The 26199-nt window shown below is 35.8% G+C and overlaps 1 protein-coding gene across 9 annotated transcripts in view; it reads right to left on the reverse strand.

Moving 5' to 3' along the window:
* MARCHF10 (membrane associated ring-CH-type finger 10) overlaps positions 1-26199 on the reverse strand; it is a 259755-nt gene that overhangs the window by 96712 nt on the left and 136844 nt on the right. For 7 of the 9 annotated variants that reach the window (XM_007482534.3, XM_007482531.3, XM_007482533.2 and 4 more), the window contains 2 exons: positions 18189-18372; positions 1705-1854 (listed from right to left, as the gene is read on the reverse strand). In XM_007482534.3, coding sequence (XP_007482596.1) covers positions 1705-1854; positions 18189-18372 — 334 coding nt within the window. The remainder of the gene's footprint in view (positions 1-1704; positions 1855-18188; positions 18373-26199) is intronic. The other 2 variants (XM_056817044.1, XM_056817045.1) reach the window with 2 other exon arrangements.

Consider the following 26199-nt stretch of genomic DNA (forward strand, 5'->3'; position numbering starts at 1 on the left):
AATCTTGGGCTTTATTGAGAGGCATAATTTCCAAGAATCAGGAGGGGATAGTCCTATGTTGGCAAAGCTATAGCATGCATTCTGGAGCATGCTGGAGGGAATGCTTCCTTCCCCCTTTCCACATGTGTGGGAGGACATTTCTCACATGACCCTCCCCTCTGCCCAGCAGCCCAATGGAAGCTTTCCTTCCTCCTTGTGTAAGGCAGGAGGCTCACATGCTGTATGAGGGTTGCAGTTTGGGCATTCAGTCTCTAAGGTCCCTAAAAGGTTCACCATCACTGGGATAGGCCATAACACTCTGCCCATGTCAGACTATATCTGGGGAATCATGTTCAGTTCTAGGTGCCAGAGTTTTAAAAAGGTTTTGGCAGGATGGAGAGTATCCAGAGAAATGTATAGCCAGAATGGTGAGGGGCCTTGAGTCCATGTCATATGAGGATCAATGGAAGGAACAAGGGATGTTTAGCTTGGAGAAGAAAACATGCAGGGGAGATATGTAATAAAGCATTTGATGTGCTATCATGTAGAGGAGAGTTTAGATTTGTTCTTCTTGGCTATGAGAGTAAAAATCACAGAGAAGAAAATTTAGTCTTGTTATCAAGAAAAAAATTCTCAATAATTTGAGTTGTCACAAAATGGAATGAACTCCTTGGGAGGCTTCTTCTCATTGGAAGTATCTAAGCAGAAGCTGAATGGCCAATTCTCTTGTATGCTATAGTGGGGATTCTTTTGGATATAGGTTGGACTAAAGGGCTGCTGAGTTTTCTTTCAACTCTCAAGTTCTGTGATTCTTAGGACCAAAACTAAGTAAGCAGTATTTTAAAATTTTATTTTAAAATATTGCTAGTGATAGAATTTGTTTATTTTGGTGTCTAGCCTCATGAATTAAAATCATGATAGTAATGGTCTTATTATTTGGATAGTTTGAGAATAATTTCAAGGAGACAAGAATATTCTTATTCACAGAGTAATTTAATACATCGGTTGTATACATCCTTTTGGGAGACATACCAGTAGTTTCAGATAAATGAGAAAGCATTATCACCAGGTTCCCAATATTACCCCCAAAGGGTAACTAACCTTATACTGCTCTTGTTAAAAGGTTGTACTGTAGTCCCTATATACCCAAAGCTGTGCTGGACCTTGCCTTGTGTGGTATTTATTAAGTACATACTGTGGGTCAAGCACTAAATTAAGCTTTGGGAATATAAATATAAGCAAAAAAGCAAGACAACCCCTGCCCTCAAGAAGCTTATATTCTAATGGGAGAATATATTCACAAAAGGGAGCTAAAAAGTACGTGGGAAATAAGGTACCCACATTGGGAACCACAAGCAGAGATGGGAGGGGTTAGATTTGAACTTCATTCATTCACTTCACAGAAGCATATTACTTTTACCTCCTCCTTTCCCTTTGACCCCATGCAGAGAGGAAGGTCATATCTTGGAGTTGCAGTGACTAGCATGAAACACATAAAAGGTTCTAAAGGTGTGCTATCTCTCACTCAACACTCAGGGATCTAAAAATAAAAATATTTTTCAGCACAGCCTCACCACAGCTAAACTGCTACCAACCAAGGGGGAGACCTGGAGCAAGGTGCTTAGGCTGAGCATCTGTTACTCTCTGCAAGATGAGAGAAAGTTGGGATGGATGATCCCTAAGGTTTCTGATCATGTGATTGTGTTAACAGAGTAGCGTGGTTACCTGGTCCTCTGGGAGTTTGCTCTTTTCCCTGCAGCGATGAGATCTGTCTGTTTCTATCTCCAGATGGTCTTCTACTCTGCATTTCTGGGCTTACTGTCAATCTCCCCAGGTTTGGCCTCTTCTTCCTTGATAAAATCTGTGCCTGTGCTGCTGATAAGTGCAAAATCTTTTCAATAATTAAACTATTTCCCTCCCAATAAAACATCTCCCATTAAAAAAATGTCCAAAAGGCTTACTGAATAAGTCTTGTGTTACACAACTGTCCCCACAAACCATCAAAATTAAATTTTCACACAGTAGGATATAGTATTCACTTAACAGGAGCTCAGGTGAGTTAGTTTCACTGACATAAAGAACCACCTATAATTCACACTTTAAGTGGCACAGTTCCTTTGGTGTTTCCTCCAAGTTTGAATGAGTGTTGCATTGAACATTTCTTATACTCAGCATCTATTTGTGTTTTCAAGTTGGTCAAATCAGCCTTACCAAAAGATTCCAGACATTTTTAATGGCACTTACCCTGTCTACCATATTTTCATATTATCATTAATCTGTGGTGCTTTGATAGAAGGAAATCCAATACTGGTACACATGCATTTTGTTTTTAATTATTGCTTTTTCTTTCACATCTATGATCTGATTTTTAAAATTTAAAATTTAAATAATTTATTTTTTACCAATTCCATGTAATAAAAATGTCTACATAAGTAATTTTATTTCTTTTGAGTTACTTTGCTAATTGGCCTAGGATATTTTGTTTTGATGATGGAGGGTATATTGTACAATATAGATTTATTGAAATCATTATTTCTTTAAAATTTGAGGTCATTTTTGTGCATCTCTCCCAAGATTCCTGGATTTGAGAGGCAATAAAGTTTGATAATCTGAGCTAAAAGTCTATAAGAATATGTAGTTACTTCATTCTTTAGGAGCAATTTTGAAATTTCACAAACAAATCTATTGCATAGCTGTGATGCTTTAACTAAGGCATAAGTCAGAGGCAAACTAGAATTGTTTTGAGATGACTCTTTAGTGAATTCTTAGAAACTGAATGCATTCATATTTGAAAAGGTGTATGATATGATATGATATGCTTGCACAATTTTTACTGAGAACTTAGAAAAAGAAAAAAATGCTGAAGAAAAATTTGCTTAGGATCCTAGAAGAGTTGGTTTGGATAAGTGATATAATATCATATACACAAATAAAGGACCCAAGAAATATTATTGCTTCTTGGATTGAGGAAATTGAGTGCTTGAATCTAAACCAAAAAAGGATGAGAGAAGATCTCTCTGAGCAAGCATTAGTAGAATTATAATTGTCAGTATTGTAAAGGTCCATCATGGAAAAAAGTTAGTAGAACTAGAAAGGCATGGGGACAGAGCCAAAAAGTAGGAGAGAATTATATTTTCCTGGAAAATGTAAATATAAATATTCCAAGACTGTGTTAATGAGTAAATAAGACTTTTATTGAGCAAGAAGAGAGAAGGAAATGGTGAGTTATCTTAACGGATAAAAAATTATTAGTATAGGACAGTTTGAGAACTTTTTCTGGAAGGAAAGGAAGTTGAAATCCTCTAAATCTAAAGGTATCTTGTTCCAGTACAATTTAAAGAGGCTTTTCTGATAATTTCTATTTCCTGAGCACTCCAAATACATAAACATATTGTCTCCTTTGTTGCTTTCTGACAGGCATAAGTGGAAGCAGTAGTATCCTCTTTTCAGAAGGACAACACAGAGGCACTGAACAGGAAATAGCCCAGGATGAAATCAGGCCAAAGCCAAGACTTGTATCCCATCTCTTTCAGGAAGTCCAGAAGAATACTTAACACTAACATACACTCTCCAGACCCGTCAGGAAGATTTCCTCTTTGTTCTACATGTAGATGATACTAATTTCTACCTTTGCATCTTTGTTCCTCTTAAGAGGCCCTCCCTTTTCCTGTTTGTTTGGCCTCCCTGCACTCTATTCATTCTTCAAGGTTCAGCTAGAGTTTCACCTCTCTCAATGGAGACTCCTTTGACTTTTCTGGTCCATACGGATCATTTCCTTTTGTGAATTTCTATTGTAAACAGTCTATAGAATTTGAGACTTAATTGCTCTCAAATAATTTCATTTCCTTCCCATTCAGGTTGTGAATTCCTTACCAATAGGATTCATTTCTTGCATTTTGTATTATATTCTAGGTAATATTTATAGCTGGAGGTTATCTAGTTCAGCCTCATTTTGCAGATTATATAACAGGTCTAGAGTTATTAAATAATTTCTCCAAGGTCACACTGGTTGTTCAATTGTTTCATGTATTTGTGTCCAACTCTTTGTGATCTTATTTGGGATTTTCCTGGCAAAAATTCTTGAATGGTTTGCCATTTATTCTTCCAGCTCATTTTACAAATGAGGAAACTGAGGCAAACAAGGTTAAATGACTTGCTAAGTGTCTGAGATCAGATTTGAACTCAGGAAGATGAGACTTCCTGACTTCAGACCCACCAATCTATCAGCTGTGACATCTAAGTGTCCCACAAACTTGAACCCTGATCCTCTGACTTCAATTCCAGTGTCTTCCACTTGCTTTGTATTCTCCAAATTGCCTAGCACAATATTTGGCAAACAGTAGATACAACTGCCTGATTGAGAGCACAGAAAAATATATTCACAATAATTGTATTTCAGAAATGGATGGAATTTTTAATCTAACTTAATGAACTCATTTTATAGATCAGGAAATGAAGGCCCAGAGAGGTTAAATATAGTAACTTGCTCAAGTTCAAGTTGCAAAGTAATGACTAAAACTTGGGTCATCTGACTTCTAGGATCCAGTGCTCCCTCTATACTGCCTCTTATACTCATAAGCTTGTTTACTTTTAAAAGTTGTTCCAAATAAGATTTTTTAAACTACTGGTGAATAAACGTTCTCTCATGTTGATTTTTTAAAAGTTATATTTTCAAGAATTCAGCTGGAATTCTAGCATCAGAATTTTATCATCCCAAACACCTGAAATTTAAGATCAGTTTATGTTATGCTCTTAGAAAAAAAATCCCCACCTTTCTCAATATAGTGTATTATATCTTAACCCCTACAGTTAAAGAATGACAAAACACTATTTTCATTAGCCTACTTTAATCAGATTTTTAACAAATTGCAATGATAAAATCAGATGATTGCAGATTTTTGCCATGACTTGGAAGCAAAGACATTTTTGCTATTAATGATAAAATCCTATGAATTAGACCAGACTGTAATCACCTGTAAAAAGTACCATCATGGAGGAGACAAATTTAATTAAGGAATCACTGTCACTTTGGTGTTTATAAATTGAGTACAATGATTTCAGTATCTTTCACCTCTCTGTATTTCCTCCTAAAACTTCCTCTCAGCCCTCCTAGTGCTTATTATTATATAGGCCAGAAACTGTGCCAGGCTGGATTTGAACTCAGGTCTTCCTGACTCCAGGTCATGTGCTCTATCCATTGTACCACTTAGTTGTCCTATGACTGGTTCCATAATCAAGTTATGAATATAAAGAAAATAGTTTTTCTTTGTTTTCATTCACTCAACAAATCTTAACTGAGCACATTTTCAGTACATGGTATTGTACTATTTGTGTTGTAGGAGGCATAGATACATAAAATACAGAGGTCATCTGAGCTCTAAAAGTTTGCTGTCTAATGTGTTTGTCTGGTTCATTTGATTTTATAATATCATGACTAATCTTCCAAAGCAGGCAACATTATTCAAAATACTAGCACCTTCTCCAGATTCAGTAATGGTCTTGTAATTTCATTTATCATCTCCATGCTGATGTTTCTAAAAGTTATTTCTCCACTCCTAAGCACTTTGAAGAACTGCCCTATGCTTTCAACTGCTTGATGAAATACACTTAATGGTCTGATGGCATGTCAAACTCAACATATTCCCAAACTGAACTCATCATCTTGTCTACTATGTCTTAATTTTTGTTGATGGCAATTTCTTCCCAGTCATGTTGTAATCATGGAGTCATGTCTGAGTCTTCCCTTTCACTCATTTGCACAACTGTCAAGTCCTGTTGATTCTACCTCCATATGCCTTCATCTCTTCGTTGGCCTTTGTAGTAGTCTCCTAATTGTCTTCCTGTGTCCTCTTCCCTCTCTGATCTTAGATCAGAAAGCTTGACTTCAATTCCTGACAAAATTCTAGAACTATTATTAAATATTTAAAAAAGAAAAAGAGAGATCACAGAGTCAGCATGAATTCATCAATAATTGGCCCTGTCACATCAACTGTTTTTCCTCTTTGCATACTTATTAAGATAGGACAGCAAGGGAATGCTATAGAATATAATTTACCGATTTCTCGGTATTTGATAAAGTTTCTAATGCCTTCTCCATGGAAAAGATGAAAAGATGTGGGCTAAATTACAGGATAACTAGGTAGCTTTAGACCTTGTTGAATAGCTAGAAATGTATTGATTATTTGTATTCATAGTTTGATATTCACTGAGAAGAGGTTGCCAATGGAATGTCCAAGGATCTATGTTTGTTCTCTGTGCTGATATTTTTACTAATGGCTTGGATAAAGTTATAACAGGTCAACTTATCAAATTAGCAGAGAACATTGATGGGAAGAATAGGTATTATGTTGCATGGCAGAGTCAAAATTCAAAGAAGGTCTTGACAGACTAGAAAATTTGGTTGAACTACATAGGATTAGATCGATCAGATTGTTTGAGATCGATCAGATTGTTTGAGAAAGGCATAGTCTTACAATTGGTTTTAAAATAATCAGCATTACAACCACAAGATAGAGCATAAGACAGATCTGAAAAAGACTAGGGAGTTATCAGGAACCAAAAGCTTAACAGAAATGAAAGTGTGTTTTGACAGCCTCCCAAAACAAATGCATTCTTAAGTCTGTATTCTTGTTCTCTTTTTCATTTTGTCTCATTTTGTTCACATTGCCTTGAATTCATGGATTATTTAACAGTCAAGATTAATGATGGTCCTGGGGTACACCTGAGGTCCTGTGTTCAGTTCTGGCTCCACATTTCAAGAAATAAATTGGTAAGCCAGAAAATTTTCAGATGGCAATGGGGTTGGTGAAGGGCCTTGAGTTCATACTACATTGAGTTCCATGGAAAAAACTGAGAATGTCTAGGCTGGAGAATTTTGAGGCAAGGGGTAGATGGCATTAGGAAAGACAGTTGTCTTAAGTATTTGAAGGGCTGGCACATGGAAGAGGAAGAAACTTATATTGTCATCCCCAGAGGATAGAACTTAGAGCAAACTGATGGAAGTTTCAAAGAAGCAAACTTGGATCGGATGCCAGAAAAGACTTTCTAACAGGGCAAACAGTTCAAAAATGAAATGGGCTTCCTTAAGAGGTAATACTCTCACTGAAGGTCTTCAAGCAAAAAGTAGATAACCACTTATTGGGTAGATAATAGAAAGGATTCTTTTTTTCAGAGAGGGAATTGTACATTTATCACTGAGGTCTCCTTCCACCTCTTAAATTTAGTGATGCCCTTCATGACTCTGCCTAATATTTTCAACATACTGTTCTGATCCTGTCCATTTTTCCAGCAAACAACCTTCAGAGCCTCCTTGATTCCTCTTATGTAAAATACAAACTCCCTATTGTGGCATTCAAGGCTTTCTATCGCCTGGTCCTGATGTGCCTTTCTGACTTAGACTCATACTTGACATTCACATCCTCTCATAATTTCAACCATGTCAGTCCACTCTGTTCCCCATTCTTGAGCCATGTTCCTGTTCACAGGGCCTCTCCTTCTGGGAATGTTTTAGCCTCGGTCTCTGTCTTAAGACCTTCCCTTTCTTCAAGGTTCAAGTGCTCTCTCCTCTATGAAGCCATCCTTCTTGACCCTCACACTTACCCTTATTCCTGTGATTTCTTCTTCATAACACTTTGCTTGGACTTCTGATTTTGCTATCATTTCACAATTCTTTGGACCACAACACACATGGATGTATGTTTTTGTGTGCTTTCTCTCTCTAAGACTGTAGGCTCTTTGAGATGAGAATCTTTGTCTTTGTTCTAGTATCTAGCACTATTTTTGCACATGGGTGCTTAATCGGTATTTGTTAAATTGGTGAAACAATTGGTATTAAACATATATTTTATATATCCATCTCTACCATGAAGCTTTCCTTGATTCTCTTCCTTGAAGTTACCCCTACTCTTGCTGTAAAGATAGAGTGTCTTCTCTGCTTATTTTATATAGACAATGATTTAAAAAATTAAAGTGATTCAAACTCATACCAGATTCCTTTCCTTGCTAAACCAGGTTCTTTTCTACCTCACTTGTCATTCAGGCAGCAACCAAATCTTGGGAGTATTGGGTGCTCCCTAGTGTAAAATTTGTTTATGTGATGTTGCATTTTTAACAAACTATAGGAAGATCAAATACTTTATGTTTTAAGTTAAAATGCCATATTATGCTCTGAATGTATCAATGCAAATCTTGAATCTTACAGTTTGGTGAATAGTTTATGTGTAGGAATTGAATGGCTTTGATCCCACTAGGGCCTTCCTTGGTCTTAAAAGAACTATGCAGCAAAATTTTCAGAGAGGTCCAGGAATCCTGTCTGATAACAGGAAAGCTTCCAAAGCACTCATCTTTGTCCTAGTAAGGCCAAATTTCACCAACAAAACATTGAAACAACTATGTAAAGAACTGAGGGAAATTCTACTCTCTGAAGAAACTTAGAAAAAGTGCAACTTTGCCCAAATTATCTGAAGGCAAAGCTTAACTGAAATATAAAGGCTGGGAAAATCCCTTCCTTTCAAGGACCACTGAAGTTACTTGGAGACCTATCTTGATTTACTGTCTATATTACTCATTCTATCCTATAATATTTCATTTCCTATATCATTTTGCTCAAAACACAGATTAAGACAGCTCCTAGGAACTGCAGGAAAGAGAAAAGCAAGAAGACAATGAGAACCCTGAAAGCTTGATTATCTGGGACACAAGGAACTGGACTGCCAAGAGATGCCAAGATTTGGTCCAAGAAATAATAAAAAGAAATAGTCTACCACACTTTCTTGGGGGTTATGAAAAGTTACTGCATAATCAGAGTTATGAACATTGACTCATTACAAGAGGTAGCCTTTCCTATTCTTTCAGAAATAATGGACAAAGGAATGGATTGGAAATGTTTGTTGTCCTATACACCCAGAGATGCTATGGCTTAATTGTGCACCTTAAACATTTTAAAAATAATTCTTAGCATAGGATTTGGGATTTAGGAGTTGTGTTTAACGAGTAGCACAAGAAGAATGCCCACATTGACCAAATTTTTTAATTAGTCCCAGATTTCACATGGCTCTGAATCATGGATGTACCTTCAGAAAAACCTGCCACTGGTGACAGTAGTCTAAGGGAGGTCTTGGTCCACACAAATTCACATGCTAAAGAGCATGACGAGTCAGTATAGAATCTTAGTGGCTATGTTATAAAGTGTGACAGAAACAGGAGTAGCCAAATGAGTGCTATTTGCATATCATGAGGCCTTTATTTGCAACTTTCTTTTTGAGTACCAGACAGAAAGACGAGGAGCCAGAGGTATACATAGTGTCCAAGGCATCCACGTGAAGTGGTGATGGCTGGTATTCCTTCCTGCTTCCCTGAACAATTCCTCTTCTTTTTCATGGGGCCAGCCCATTACCATCCCTTCCACCTGCTTCTGGTCTCCCCCTGCTCCAGGAAGCGTCACTTAAATCCACTGTGGTGTGGACATTGCAACAGGAAACTTACCATATTAGGTAAATTTCATTTGTTGTTCTGAAGCGGGGCAGACACTCCAGAGGTGTCACCACTGCTTGAGTAGGGCAGCGGGACATGGGGAAGCAACAGAATGCTGAAGGGGAAGGAGGAACAGGGGAGGGAGTGAAGGACATAGGATGAGAAGGAGGCTTGATGGGAGGGAGGGAGACATTGTCAGTATGGTGATGTGGTAAAGGAGTCTGGGCAAGGGGAAGGAGGAAGCAATATAAATCAGAGTTGGAAGGCTGGGTAGGTGACAGAGTAAAGACGGTATAGAAAGGAGAACATTCAACACAGTATAGAGGGTGCTTGCTTCTGCCACCTGCACAAAAGAAAAAGAGTAATCAGGAAGCAGCATTCACTGTCCAGACAAAAAATAAAAATAAAAATCCAAGGTCAAAATGTTTGATTCTTTGTTGGGAGCAGGATAGGAAAGGGGAAGCCTCCAGCAGCAATATGGATGGAAGGGCCTACATGGTGACAGTCTCACTTAGCACATTCTAGAAACCCTAAGAGTGGGTGCAAACACTTTCCTAAAAGGAAGGGAAGGTCCATCATACTCTCCTCGGGCCACAGCTGCTGTTTCCTCTGCCTCTTCTCCCTCTTCTTGTCATTTACTGAAGTTGTCTTCCTTAGGGACATTAACACAATGGAAACCCTCAACATTTCCATCTTTTTATGGAACTGGCTAGCCCTTTTATCAGCAGCCTGCAAAAGTACCATTTGAATAGAATTTTGAATTCCCTCTCAAAACATTCAGGAGCTGTCTAATAGAAACCCTGGCCTTACTTATGGGATAAATGGGAAATCTATGGCTAAATTAAGTGAAGATGGTGAAATCTCAGCAGGAATTGGGAGGAGGAAGAAGGCATGTGGTAATAACAAATGGAGAAGTATGAAGCATGATCCCACATCTAAACTGCCAAGATTCTTTACTATAGCAAGCTTATTTAAAAGTTAGCCAATTGACTTAATTTTTTAAAAGTATGAGCAGTTCAGAGAGAATGCAGATGTGTATCTAATAGTCACTTTCTAAGAGAGGTATCTAGGTGAGTGGAAAGTTAAAAATAAGTTCTGGGAGAAGTAAGAAGAAACAGATTCTTATTCTGTTTCTGTTAATAACTAACTATATCTTCTTGGCTAAGTCAGCTAGTCACTCTGGGTCTGAGCTGTCTCATCTGTAAAATGACTGAGCTGGACTAGACCAGGGATTCTTAACTATCCTTTTCTCTTATATCCATTGGAGAGTCAGATAAAACCTAAGGATTCTTCTCAGAAGAATTTTTTTTAATGTTGAAAACAAGATTCACAGGATTAGCAAGGAATCCAATTATATTGAAATACAGTCGTCAAAATATTTTTTAAATGTTTGCTGATCTTAGATTAAGAATCCCTGGTCAATAGAGAAGTCTCATATAACTCCTTTATATAGCACTTTAAAATCTATACTGCATTTTGCATATGTTATTTCATACACACAGCTACCCTGTTACATAAATAATAAAATTATCTCATCCACTTTATAGATTGATAAATATCTCAGAGTTGAAATTATTTGTCCAAGGTCACATTGCAACTAAATGACAAAGCCTGGATTCAAATTACTTCCCTTGGTCTCAAGATTCATCTTGTTACATACCAGCCACCAAACTGGGAACCATTACCCTATCAAGTTTTTTTTTAGTTGGATGCCCAATTCGTTGTTCTCTTCTTTCTCTTTTTTGTTGATATAGGCACTCAGGGATATAAATTTTCTCCTGAGTACTGCTTTGGTTGTATCCTATACATTTTGATATGTTGTCTCCTCATTGTCATTCTCTTTGATGAAATCATTGTTTCTATGATTTGTTCTTAAACCCACCAGTTTTGGAGGATTAGATTATTTAATTTCCAATTCATTATTAGTCTGCCTCTCCATGAAGTCTTACTTATTATAATTTTTATTGCATTATGATGTGAAAAAGTTACATTTATTATTTATGCTTTTCTGCATTTGTTTGTGATGTTTATATGCCCTAATACATGGTCAATCTTTGTATATGTACCAAGTGCTTCTGAAAAGAAGGTATATTCATTTTTATCCCTATTCATTTTTCTTCAGATAACTCTAATTTTTTAAAAATTTCATTCACTTCTCTTACTTTGTTATTTTTTGGTTCACTTTATCTAGATCTGATAGGGGAAGGTTGAGGTCCCCCACTAGTATAGTTTTACTATCTATTTCCTTCTTAAGCTCCAATATTTTCTCCTTTAAAAATCTGGGTGTTACACCATTTGGTGCATATATGTCAAGTACTGATATTTCTTCATTGTCTATACTATATTTTATCAGGATGTAATTATCTTCCTTATCTCTTTTAATGAAATCAATTTTTGCTTTAGCTTTGTTAAAGATCATGATTGCTACTCCTGTCTTTTTTTTCTCAGTTGATGCTCAATAAATTCTGCTCCAGCCTCTTACCTTTACCCTGTGTGTGTCTGTCTACCTTATATGTGTTTCTTGTAAACAACTTATGGTGTGATTTTGGTTTTTAATCATCTCTGCTATCTGCTTTCATTTTATGAGTGAGTTCATCCCATTCACATTCGCAGTTATGATTGCCACCTGTGTATTTCTCATTATTTTGATTTCCTCTTTCAATCCTGTCCTTTCTCCTTTCATTCTTTATCTACAGACCAATGTTTTGATTTTAATCAGTCCCTCATCCCCTCTCCCTTATTTTACTCCCCTTGCCACTTCCTCACTTCTTATTCACCTCCTACTTATCTTTAGGGCCTTTTAATCACCCCCTCAACTTTTCCCTCCCTTATATTACTCCCCTTCCCACACACCCCTTTCTCATTCACCTTCTAGTTCTCTATAAAGTAAAATAGGATTCTATACCCCAATAAATCTGGTTGTTCTTCCCTTTCTGAACCAATTCCAATGAAAATAAGGTTTAAGTATTACCTGTCATCACCCTCATCTGCCCCTTCTTGTAATAGTATGCTGCCCCCCACTCCCCACCACCACATGCCTCTTTATTTAGTATAGTTTACACCCTTTTACCTCTTCCTTTGCACTTCTCTTAATACAATATTCTTTTTACCCTTAATTTTTTTACATATCATCCTAAACAGCTTAATACCACATCCTCTGCCTATATTTCTTCTATCTATATAATAAAGAAAACAATTTTTAAGAGTTACCAATATATTTTTTCCATATAGGAGTAAAATCAATTTGACTTTATTAAGGCCTTTATTTTTTTCTCTTTCTTATTTACCTTTTTATGGTTTTCTTGAATTTTGTATTTGGATATCAAAATTTCTGTTTAATTCTGGTCTTTTCTTCAGGAATGCTTGGAAATCTTCATTTTTATTAAATGCCCATACTTTCCCCTAAAAGTATATAGTCAGTTTTGATGGATAGGTGATTCTTTGTTGTAGACCCAGTTCTCTTGCCTTCTGGAACTTGGGGTCCTTCATTGTGGAAGCTGCCAGATCCTGTGTAATTCTGTTGGGCTCCATGATATCTAAGCTGTTTCTTCTTCTCCTCCTTCTCCTTCTCCTTCCTCCTCTTCTTTTTAAAACCCTTACCTTCCATTTTAGAATCAATACTAGGTATGGGTTCCAAAGTAGAAGAGTAGAAAGGGCTGGGCAATGGGGGTTAAGTAACTTGCCTAAGGTCACACAGCTAGGAAGTGTCTGAGGCCAGATTTGAACCTAGGACCTCCTGTCTCTAGGCCTGCCTCTCAATCCACTGAACTACCCAGATGCACCCTGAATTGCTTCTTTCTGGTTATTAGTAGTATTTTCTCCTTGGCCTGGAAGCTCTTGAACTTGGCTATAACATTTCTGAGAGTTGTCATTTGGAGATTCAATGCAGGGGGTGATCTGTAGATTCTTTCAATGTCTATGTTTAAGAATATCAGGGCAGTTTTCTTGGATAATTTCTTATCTTTTCTTATTATCTGATGTTTAGGCTTTTTTTCTTCCAGTCGTGGCTTTCAGGTAGTCCAATAATTCTCAAATTGTCTCTCCTGGATCTATTTTCCAGGTCAGTTGCTTTTTTTCTATGAGAAATTTCATGTTTTATTTTTTCATTTTTTTGATTTTACTTTATTATTTCTTGATGTCTTGTGAAATCATTAGCTTCTACTTGCCCAATTCTAATCCTTAAAGACTCATTTTCATCCATGATCTTTTTGATTTTCCTTTTTGATTTGGTCTATTCTGCTTTTTCATGGCACTCTTTTCATCATTGGACTTCTTTGCCTATTCTTCTAGTAGGTCATCTCTGGTTTTTAAAATGCTTATTACTTTATTTGATTTCTGTTACTCCTTTCCATTTGGCCAATTTTGCCTTTAAAGATGTAATTTTCTTTTTGCATTACTTTTCTTTTTCCCACTTTTCTTCCCATTTTTCTTCTGTCTTACTTGGTTCTTGAACTCCTTTTTGGGTTCCTCCAGAGCTTGTAACCAGTTTTCTTTTCTTTTTTTTTTTAGAGAGTTTGCATGTGTTTACTTGTTTCTCATTCTCTTCTGTTGCTTCTGTTTTTTGCTCTTTTTTTTTCATAGAAATTTTCCAGGGTCAAGAGCTTTTTTTGCTATTGTTTATGTATTTTCTCACTTGAGGAATGGGAGTCCTGTATCTTGCTGGTCATTACCATCTTAGCTTTTGTCTCAAAGGACTTTGCCTTGGGGCTATATCCATGTATATATATATATACATGTGAGACACAGAAAGTGAGGTAGAGAACAGCCACATATCACTTCCTGTGGAGAGGGCTACCATCTCATATGTCCCAATGGTAGCTCAAGCTTGGCTTAGGACAGTTCAGGGAGGGCAGTTAGTTGTTTCTGATTTGTCATTAGCTAGCACATGCCCATGTAGTGTGGGTGTGCACATTCCTGGGTGCTAGATCAAGCAAGATGGAGAGAATTTAAAAATCACAATATCTAAGAGTATATGTGTTAGAAACTTTAAAGACAACATTCCAAATAAGAACTAAGCCACCTTTCTGATGGAAACTACTTCTAAAGGACATTATTTGAAAACTCACTTAGAAAAATATCTAAGACATATAGAAATGTAGTTTATGATATGAGTCCACCCTTTTAACATATAAATTTAATTATAATGATAGCAACAAATGTTCCTAATTTTATGTATGGTTTCTAGATGGAAGTTTCATATACTGTAGAACTTTATTATTAGATGGCTTGTTATTATTGATTTGAATCTAATCATGATCTCTTAAACATAATAATTTCATATAGGAAAATTCTGTTCTATTACAGTACAAAGTTATTGTATGGCAAGCAGTGTAATACTGATGTTTGTTATGTGGATTGCAGGGCACAAGGTGCTGAAATCAGAGAGTAATTTCAAAGAAATGTGGTTCTGGGACTTCTTTTGCAGGCACAGGAAAAAATGGATTTACACAACCACCAATAGGTGGTTATAAGGTTGTTATAAGGATTTTATTTAGTTTACTCTGTCTTGTTAGGAGCAGAAGATTAGGTTAGAGAAAGGGTTTTTTTATTTTTAAGTTGTCTCCTTTAAGAAACCAGAGCAGATAGCTCTCACCCTCTGTGACTTTAAGAGGCCTATCATATAAAGAAGTTTCAGTTCAAGTTTGGAGTCCAGTTTCTCTGACATCATTGGGAGCAGGTTGCTGATTCATTCTTTCAGAGACAAAGATCTTTTAGTGACTTTGAGACCATTACTTTGAGAGGTGAGATACATAGACAGAGTTGAGAAAGAGTTGGATTTACTAAATGCTCTTCTCCTCAGTTGTGGGAGGGAGAAGAAGCTGTCAGAGAGAGGCTCTGTCCACTCTCTCTGACTTGGAGGCAGGCCCTGTGTCACTGGCTCTCTGCTAGGAGATTCTGATAGTTATTATGACAGTTTGAGTTTTATATAGTACTTTAAGAAGATAAAGATTCAATTTTAGCTTAGGATTAAGTTAGTTAGGGAAATATTATTTAAGATAGCTAAGAGTAGTTTTAAGGAGGTCAACTCTGTAGACAAGAAGAAGCTGCAGAAAGCAGTTAGTTTGGGGGGTTTATTTAGACATTTTAGTATAAAGTTAAGAGATTTCCTATCCTATTCCTACTTCCTATTTCCACTCCCTACCACTATCATAATAAATCAGGGTTGTATCAAATGATTTCCTGTCTTCTATTCACCACCTGCAAATAGTTTAATCCTGACAGCTTTAGTTTATTATAACAGATGATCATTACCATTTGGCTATCACTATTCAATAACAATATGATCTTATATTATCAATACTTATATATATATGTATGTATATATATATGTATATATATACACACACACTTATAATACTTATATATCAATACTTATAACACTTCCCAGATCACACCATCAGTTGTGCTAGGCTTCTTAAGATTGAGGCCACACTCTGTATAGTTTTCCTCTTTGCTTCAAGGCAGGGCTGTACACACCAAGTTCTAACTCCTCTCTACACTAGGGTAGGGCCTTAGGACAGACCACACCACCCCTAGGCCCTGCTATTGCTTATTTCTTAGCCAGAGAACTCATTATCTCCTACTCTAGTCAGACTAAGAGGTAATCTTACTGACACTTCCTGGAAGATATCAACATTGTCTGAGCCTGGGCAGTTGAGGGCTTTGTGACCTTGAACTTTTTTTTTTTTTTAATGCTTACTTTCTGTCTTAGAACCAATTCTAAGGAAGAAGAGTAGTAAGAACTGGGCAATGGGGATTAGGTGACTTGCCCAGGATCACACAGCTAAAAAGTATTGGAGGTCAAATTTGAATCCAGGATCTTTGGTCTCTAGTCCTGGCTTTCAATCCACTGAGCCACCTAGGTGCCCTTGACCTTGAACCTTCTAATCATTTTCATCAAAGGACCTTTCCCCTATACTATTATCTTATTGGGATTCATTCCCCAATAGAAAGCAAATTGTCTTTTTTTAAAAGATTTTCCCCCCAATTACATGTAATAACAATTTCCCACACATATTTTCTGAAGTTATACAAATTCTGTCTTTTTTTTTAGAATTGAAAATTTTTATTTAATTAATTGATTTAGAATATTTTTCCATGGTTACATGACTCATGTTCTTTTCCTCCCCTCCTCAACCCCACCCCCCGTAGTCAACAAGTAATTCCTCTGGGTTTCACAATATGTCACTGATCAAGACCTATTTCCATTTTATTAATAAAATTCACTGTCTTACTCTTCCTCTATCCCAGGCATACTGAACTCCTGGCTATTTAAGAGCAAACTTTTGTTCTTTACCACCCCCACTGTCTGATCTCTTACTGTCATCAATTTCAATCCTACTCTTTCAGTGACCCACTTCAGACGTGCCCACTCTTCTCACAGTGTCCCTTGGAACTATATCACCTATAATTCATAAACTTTCTCTTTGTGGATATCTTCCTTTGGGAAGACTATGAATTCTCTGGGAGCAGAGACTGTTTTTAGTTTTTCTTTGTAACTCCAGAGCTTAACACAATGCCTAGTAGATAATGAATATTTAATGCTTATTGATTTGATTTTTTTGGATGTATTGATCAAATTTGCTCAATTTAAAAAATCTTCTTTTAAAAAATTCTTTGTTACAAGGAATGACTTTTTGGGATTGGTATAGAGTTGGAGGGGAAGGGAAAGAAAAAACCATTATCATGGAAAGCATGTGGGATTTGGAGTTGAAGAACCTGGCTCTGCAACTCTCTAACTATATATTTGGAGGCAAGTTACATAATTTCTCTGGGCTTTGGTTTCCTCGTAAAATGGGCTATATTATTTCCTGTCTCCTTTAGATCTAAATTCTGCAGTTATACAGAAAATAAAGAGGAAAGTCTTGGAAATCTAGAAGACTTAGCTAACTCTAAAAATATGTCTTAAAAAGGAAATTAAGTGGTTACATAATTGAAACTTTGGGAGATTAAAAAGCATTTTTGATTGGGACTCAAATAAAGGTATATTATTTATGAACTCATCAGAGCATTCTTCTATTTCTGCCACAGATAAAAATGTAGAGCCTAATTCAACAACTTTACTGAATTGTCTCTGATGTTGCTTTCTAGAGAAATCTGGTCAGTGTTACAGAGGTTGCTTTAGCTAGGAAGCCAAAGAGATTCTTCAAATTCTCCGTGAAGTTCATCTCCTTTCTGGATATGTTAAATCCCAAACTGCCTTTAACAGGAGGAATCTTCAGGTTTAAAAGATACTTATGAAGAGTAAATGATCTACTAAATTACACAAAAGAAAAAAAAAGTCTCTGCCACCCCCTACTTCCACCCCCAAGGAAGCATGAAAGGACTTTATTACTTTCTTCAAACGTCTATAAATTATACCTTTCTCTTGATGCTCTGAGTGAGGCATAAAACTCTACTTCTAGGGTCAAGAGCTTTTAATTCCAAAAAAGGGTAATGAGGGTGAAAGGTCAGCAACTCTACAATATCTGATATTGTTTGATAGGTCTGCACAGTCAAAGCAAATTTGTTGAAAATGTGGGTAATGCAGAAGCTAAAGTATATAATTCAGGCCTAAATCCACTAACATAGTGCTCTATAACCTTGTACTGGACTCTTACCTTGATCTTTTATGTCATTCTGTACCCTAAACAGTATGTTATCTTGGAATCAGCCACTTGGAGAGCTCCTGATTTAATCAAAGCCACCATTTTCAATGCCATTGGCAATATAATTCTATTGATCTAAGAAAAACTCACGTGGAGATGGTTTGCTGGTGCCTCCCACATTTTTCTCTGGTTTCTTTGAAGATGTGACAACTTTCTGTTTCTGTTTGACTGATGTTTGGTCTATAGCTGGCAGCTTGGATTCAGATTTTGTTACAGAAGCCTTGCTTGTTATTGAAATTCTTTGTTCAGGGCCCAAATCCTCTTCAACCAAGTTCTAGAAAAGTGAAAGATATATAACATTGTTAGAATATATCACTTTTACTAAATGTAGCTAAAGGAGTGGTAAACCCAGCAAAGGTTCTAGTGATAACAGGGGAACACATTTCCATGTTAAGAAAATAATTTTGTAATTTAGAATTTTTTCACTAGGATATGAATTAAAAATAATGAATTTTGGAAAGCATGTTTTATAAAATTAGAAGAAAAAATACAATCTGTGAAAAAGGCAACCAAGTGTAGTTGAATGAATATTAGGTTTGTAGTTGGAGAACCTGGCTATGCAATTCTCTGTATAGCTATAGGCAATTCATACAACTTCTCTGGGCCTCAGTTTCTGCATCTGTAAAATTAAACAAGACTAAATGATTTCTAAGGTTTCCTTTCTAAATTATACAGTTATACAGAAAAGAAAGAGATTAAGTATGAAAACAAGGGGAATATGTAACTGATGCTTTTAAATAAATGAAATACATAGTCAAATTGTGGAATGGCTTGATCACATACAGAAAACAATTCATTTATCTGTTGATAAAATACTATATGCACAGTACTATACCAGAAACCCTGGAGAGTAAAAAGGAAAAAAAAAAGATGGTTCCTAAAGCTAATTCTTTCTTTCTGGATTTCCAACTGTGTTATTTAGTTATCATTTTTGGAACATATGCTTAATAAATATTAGAACTGCTTTTAGTTACAAAACAATAGCTGTTTCTAGTATTTTCAGCTATTTTAACTATTACCCTTACAAATTTAACTAGGGAAAATTATCTTTATCTCAATAATCTATACAGCAATTCCATGAAATTTAGGTGCTAAAGATGGTAAGAAAAAGACTGAAATTTTAAGCCATAGTTTCTATGGTAACAGAATCTCCAAGCATAGCTTTTGTAGATCCATTCAAAAATCTGCAGCAGGCACATGCCATTTGGGGCATTTCTATACTTACCATTATCAGGGAAGTGACAAATCTGATGTAAATGACAATCAGAAACATTTTTTATGGGTTGCAGTATAGAACTATTAGTATCTTTACTTATATCAAATATGACTTATTTTAGGCATAGCTCAACTATTCAAAGTTTGTGAGTTAGCAATACCATAATATACCAGACTAGTTTAACACTGAAGTGGAAACAAAGATGGAGCAAGCAAGCTTTGTACCCAGGCACTCTCTCATAGACAATTTAGTTATACCATTATCGTACTATTTTCCAAGCTACTTTTCCTATGGTGGTCTTCCTTCTGCTTCTCCCTCACCTCTGCTTTGAAGACTATTTCCTCTACTATTCTGTTCTAACAGCATATTTCAAAAACATTCCCACAGGGCATGCAGGGCAATTTTGTTACTATTATGCTAAATTTAATAAGTATATATTTTAAAATAAATGGTATGTAAGAGAATTTCAGTTTCACAGTTAATCATTATTCTTGATATGCTAAAATGTTCATATTTATCAAATTATCAAATAAAAAATTGATTAGTTAGTAATTTAAAAATATTTCCATTTATACTCAAATCTCATAGCAAAGTATTTTGGAAGAAAATCTTGTCAAACTTATGTTATGATAGAGACTCACACACTGAAAGAATAAAGAAAAGTATTTATTGAGTGCATACTATGACCCAAGAACTGAGCTAAGTATTGGGGATACAAATAGAAAGCAGTCACAGCTCTTAGGAAGCTCATAATGTTATTTTTTTAATTAAAATATTTTATTTTCCCAATTACATGTAATAATAATTTTCAACATAGGTTTTTCAAAATTATAAGATCCAAAATGTCTCCCCTCCTCTCTTCCCTTCCCCCGCTTGGAGATGGTAAGTAACATGATCTGGGTCATACATGTATTGTCATACAAAACATAGTTCTTCTTTGGTCATTGTAAGAGCATATTCATATGAAACCCAAACTCCCAAATAAAATCATAAATACACTAATGTAAAAGATCATATGCTTTGATCTGCATCTATCCAATTCCAACAGTTCTTTCTCTGGAGCTGTATATAGTATTCCCCTCCTTCAGAATTGTCCCAGATCACTCATTGCTATGAGCAGCCAAGTTTTCACAGTTGATCATTGCACAATATTGCTGTTACTGTGGGCTGTGTTTTCCCAGTTCTGCTTATTTCACTCTGCATCAGTTCATGTAGATCTTTCCAGTTTTTCCTGAAATCATCCTGTTTATCATTTCTTATAAATACAATAGTATTCCATCACCAACATATATCACAATTTGTTTAGCTATTTCCCAATTGATGGACATTCCCTCAATTTCCAATTCTTTGCCACCACAAAAAAGAGCTGCTATAATTATTTTTGTACAAGTGGGTCCTTTACCACCCCACCCCACTCCCCTTTTTAATGATCTCTTTGGGATACAGAACCAGTAGTGGTATATTATAAGATCAAAGGGTAGACTCAATTTTATGGCCCTTTGGGCAGAGTTCCAAACTGCCCTCTAGAATGGTTGCACCAATATATGCATTAATGCTCCTATTTTGCCACATCCTCTCCAACATTGATCACTTTCCTTTACAGTTATTTTGGCAAATCTGATAGGTTGGTACCTCTGAGATGTTTTGATATGTATTTCTCTAATCAAAAGTGATTTAGAATATTATTGTATGATTTTTGATAGCTTTGATTTCTTCATCTGAAAACTGCTTATTCATACATATCCCTTGACCTTTTGTCAACTGGGGAATGGCTTGTAGTCTTATAACTCTGACTTGGTTCTCTATAGATTTGAGAAATTAGACATTTACCAGAGAAATTTGTCATAAAATTTCCCCCCTTTTGTTCTTTCCTTCTAATCTTGGTTACATTGTTTTTGTTTGTACAAAAGCTTTTTAATTTAATATAATCATAATTATTTAATTATTTAACATCTTATAATTTTCTCTTATATATGATATGATTTAGAGATACAGAGTGATACCATTAAGTAAATTAGATAAACAGAGAATATTTATCTGGCAGATCTATTTTGTCCTTATCTTAAACGTGTTGGCAAATACGTGGCATTAGTTCCCTGGCAGGCTGGAGGAGATTGCTCTGTTCCCCCTCTCTACTGCTCCTGAGGATATTTTTCACATGCCCCACCCTGCCAAAAACCTTATGCGAGCACGATGGCTGGGGTGGGGGTGGGGGGTTTACAGATGACTTGAAGGTGTAGATTCAGCATGGGATCCACCATTGCTGGTATGAGATATATATATATATATACCTAGTTTCTGCCATACTATTTTCCAATTTCAGTTTATCAAACACTAGGTTGCAAAGGTGATTTACTCCTGTATATTGAACGCCTATTCTATTCCATTGGTCTACCATACTATTGCTTAGCTGGTACCAGACTGTTTTGATGATTACTACTTTATAGTACAGTTCGAGATCTGGGATTGCAAGGCTGCCTTCCTTTACATTTTTCTTCAATAACTCCCTTGATATTCTTGATGAAATCTGTTATCATTTTTTCTAGTTCTATATAATAATTATTTGGTAATTTGATTGGTATAGTACTGAATAAGTAAATTAATTTAGGTAGAATTGTCATTTTTTTATTATATTACCACAACCTACCCATGAACAATTAATATTTTTATAATTATTTAGATCTGATTTGATTTGTGTGAAAAATATTTTGTAATTGAGTTCATATAATTCATGTGTTTGTCTTAGCAAGTAGATTTATGAGTACTTTATATTATCTAGAGTTATTTTAAATGGAATTTCCCTATCTCTTGCTATTGAATTTTGTTGGTAATATACAGAAATGCTGATGATTTATGTGGATTTGTTTTGAATTTTGCAACTTTCCTAAAGTTATTATTTCAACTAGCTTTTAGTTGATTCTTTATGATTTCCCAAGTATATCAACATATCATCTGCAAATAGTAATAGTTTAGTTTCCTCATTGCCTACTTCAATTCCTTTAATTTCTTTTTCTTTTTTTTATTGCTAAAGCTAACATTTCTAGTATAATATTAAACAATAATGGTGATAATAAGCACCCTTGCTTTATCCTTAATCTTACTAGAAAGGCTTCTAACTTATTCCCATTAAAGATGATTGTTGCTACTGGCTTTAGGTAGATAATATTTATCATTTTAAGAATGGACCATTTACTCCTATGCTTTCTATTGTTTTTAATAGGAACAGGTGTTATATTTTGTTGAAGATTTTTTCTGCATGATTTCTGTTTGATATTGATAATGATCAATTATGTTGATACTTTTCTTAATATTAAACCAGCCTTGAATGATCCTTGTGATATATTGATGTTGTTTCCTTAATAACATTTTATTTAAAAATTTAGCATCTATATTCATTGATGATGTTGGCCTCTAGTTTTCTTTCTCTGTTTTTGCTCTTCCTAATTTAGGCAATAGTACCATGCAAATGTGTCATTAAAAAAAATTTGGTAGGATTCTTTCTCTGCCTATTTTCCCAAAGAGTGTAGTGTTGGGATTAATTGTTCTTGTGAATCCATCTGGCCTTGTTTTGTTCAATTTCTTTTTCTGAGACTGGATTACTTAAATACTCTGTCTTCTCTTTTGTTAATCTGGGTAATTTATATTTTTGTAAATATTCATCCATTTCTCTTAGATTGTCAGATTAATTGGCCTATAATTGGGGAAAGTAGCTCCTAGTGATAGCTTTAAATTCCCTTTTCATTGGTAGTGAGTTCATCCTTTTCATTTTGCATACTGATCATTTTATTTTCTTCTTTCCTTTTTTAAATCAAATTAACTAATGCTCTATTTTATTTTTTTCATAAAACACTCTTAGTCTTATTTTTTAATTCAATGGTTCTCTTACTTTCAATTTTATTACTTTCTCCTTTGACTTTTAGTCTTTAATTGGGAATTTTAAATTTGTTCTTTTTCTAGTTTATTATTTGCACGTCTACTTCATTTACCTGATTCCCCCCCCCCCCCATTTTATTGAAGTAGGCATTCCGAGATATAAATTTTCCTGTCTACTCCATAAGTTTTGTTATGTTTTCTCCTCATTGTCATTTTCCTTACTGAAATGATTATTTCTATAATTTGTTCTTTGACCCACCCCTTTTGGAGAATTAGATTGTTTAGTTTCCAATTAATTTTTGTCTTTCCATGAATCCTTATTGATTATAATTTTTATTGCATTATGATCTGAAAAGATTGCATTTATTGTTTCTGATTTTTTTGTATTTGGTTGTGAAGTTTTTATGCCCTAGTACAGTGATGGTGAACCTTTTAGAGATGGAGTACCAGGCCCTGCCCCCACCCCCAGATCAAGTGCTGTACCCACCCCACTCCCCAAGACCAAGTGTCATGCCCCAGCCCCACTCCTATACCTCACACAGGGGAGGGAAGAAGCACTCCTACTGGGCTGCTGAGCACAGGGATGGGTAATGAAAGGCATGTGTGGAAAAGGGGAGAAGAGTGGCTCAAGTACTCTACTCCCCTCCAGCTCTGATCTCCTCCAACTATGTGCCACTCTGTGACTTATGCTCTCCTCAAACCTAGCTCTTCTCCAATACCTCCATGGGGATCACCTTCACCACAGACTCCATCAGCTGCCATCTGTGCCACACTCTCACATAGCATATGAGCCCCCACCCCTCACCCAGTATCTTATCCCTGACAGGGGAGGGAGGAAGAGCTCCCATTGGGCTGCTAGGCAGAGGAGTGGGGGAAGTGAAGAATGTTCTCAGGAGAATGGAGAGGGGGAGAAGAATAGCTTTGTTCCAAGTCCCTCTAGCTTTCTAGTAATGAACTCTGATGGGCTACTACAGGCATACCCACATAAAGGACTCTGTGTTCCCTTTTTGGCACATGTGCCATAGATTAGCCATCACTGCCCCAGTACATGGTCAATTCTTGTGTATGTACCATTGTGGTGCTGAAAAAGGTATATTCCTTTTTATCTCCATTCAATTTTCTCCATAGATCTATTAAATCTAACTTTTCTAAAATTTCATGAACTTCCTTTACTTCTTTCCTGTTTAGTTTTTTATTCGATTTATCTAGATCTGAGAGAGAAGTCCCACTAATACAGTTCTACTGTCTTTTTCCTCCTAAAGCTTTTAATTGATGGAGATGAGGCATATAGATTATTCAACTGCAGAATGGATAGAAAGATCTAGTAGTTGTTAGTAGTGGTATGCAGGTGATTTGGGGCTGGTGGGAGCTTATGCTCCATATTCTCAGTGCCCTCTTTTGTATTCCAGATTCTGACGACTTTCTCTCTCATGTTGTTATGGAAGTTTCCCTCTTGCCAAGGCCATCTAGCCAAACTCTCTCATTTTACATATGAGGAAACTAAGACCCAAAGAAGTCAAGTGATTTGCTTAATGTCACACATGTATTAAGTGGCAAAGCTGGGATTTGAACCAAGATCTTGATTTCTTTTCCATTGCACCTAATGCCTCCAAATGATGCTTGTGTTTCGCACACATTAAATTCTGGGATTCACATCTCTTTAATCTTGATAATTATTCTGAAATGTCAATAAATTATAAATATTAAATAGGTTCAAGTTTCAGAACACAGGATGTCATTCCACACTTGACAAAAAAAAAAAGACAATGTGCTTGTCAAATTTTGTATCATGCTTAATAAGACTATGAGGATCGTGTTTTATCTTGGTCCTAAATCTAGTTCACAGAACTTTAGACCTGGAAGGAACCTGAGGAATTACCTAGGTCAAACCACTTTGTTTTCTAGATAAGACAGTCTTACCCCAGAACCAAATTGACTTGCCTAAAGTCACACAGGTAGTAAGTAGTGAAAGAGGTGGGTCTACACTCCAGTTCTAACTCTGAATCAAGAGCTCTTCCACTGCAATATTTGTTGTTAGAGATACAATGTAGGGTTAGTAATCATAATTCTTACTTATTTGTGGTACTTGAAAATTGCCCAGGCAACACTGTGGGGTAAGTGTAAGTAAGGTTATTAATGCCTCCTTATAGATGAGCTATGCAAAAACAAATGAAGTGTCATAGCTACTTAAAAGAGTGATATCTATGATTCAAACTTAGGTCTTCTAGTCTATAGACAGGCTTCTTTCTACTTTTCTATGCTGCTAGAAATGGGTAGAAAATTTACTTCCTTCCACAATTGGCCCAAAATTGTTGAGTAGAATAAAAAAAATAGCAGAAGAGATACAAATTCTGTGAAAAAGGAGAAAAAAAAGTGAGGTTAAAAACTGTTCCTATTCTCTTCTTTCTCAGCAAAAGGAAAGTCAAGGAAGAGGCAACACTTATGGGGAACTGAGGAGAAAGTATATATTCATAAATATGGGTCAGTTCTTACAACCTATTCTTTTATTCTTTGCTCCCCTCTGGCAATTGTGGATTTAACCTTAGCAAAGGGGAAGGATGGATGGGTAGGGTTGATAATTGTGGTGAATCAGGTATTCTATCTATAATTTTGGCTTTCCCTTGTGTACAACATGTACACGTAAGTAGCATGAATGACCTCTAGGATAATTAAATTATGAAAGTTGTGGGTTCCAACATACCCTATCCCAGTTTGGGGGGAAATCTGCAACATTATTATCAGGAGATAGTTACTGATTTTGAGATTCTGGAAGAAATGACTAGATGCATGTAGTCTTTATTTGTTAGAACTATGAAACCATTATCTTCATAGATATGCTTCTAAATTCCACTTTCTCTTTTAGTAATTGAGTAAAAAAAAGATTACTGAGTAATCATTTAAACTTTTTTTTTTCATTTATATTTTGCCCATACCCTGCCTCCAATGCTGTCTCACCAAAATCCAATTTTACTCTTCTCTTGGGCACTGGGAATCACCAGGAAAACCAGGAAA

This window comes from Monodelphis domestica, chromosome 2 (assembly GCF_027887165.1).
Source record: "Monodelphis domestica isolate mMonDom1 chromosome 2, mMonDom1.pri, whole genome shotgun sequence".
NCBI lineage: Eukaryota > Metazoa > Chordata > Mammalia > Didelphimorphia > Didelphidae > Monodelphis > Monodelphis domestica.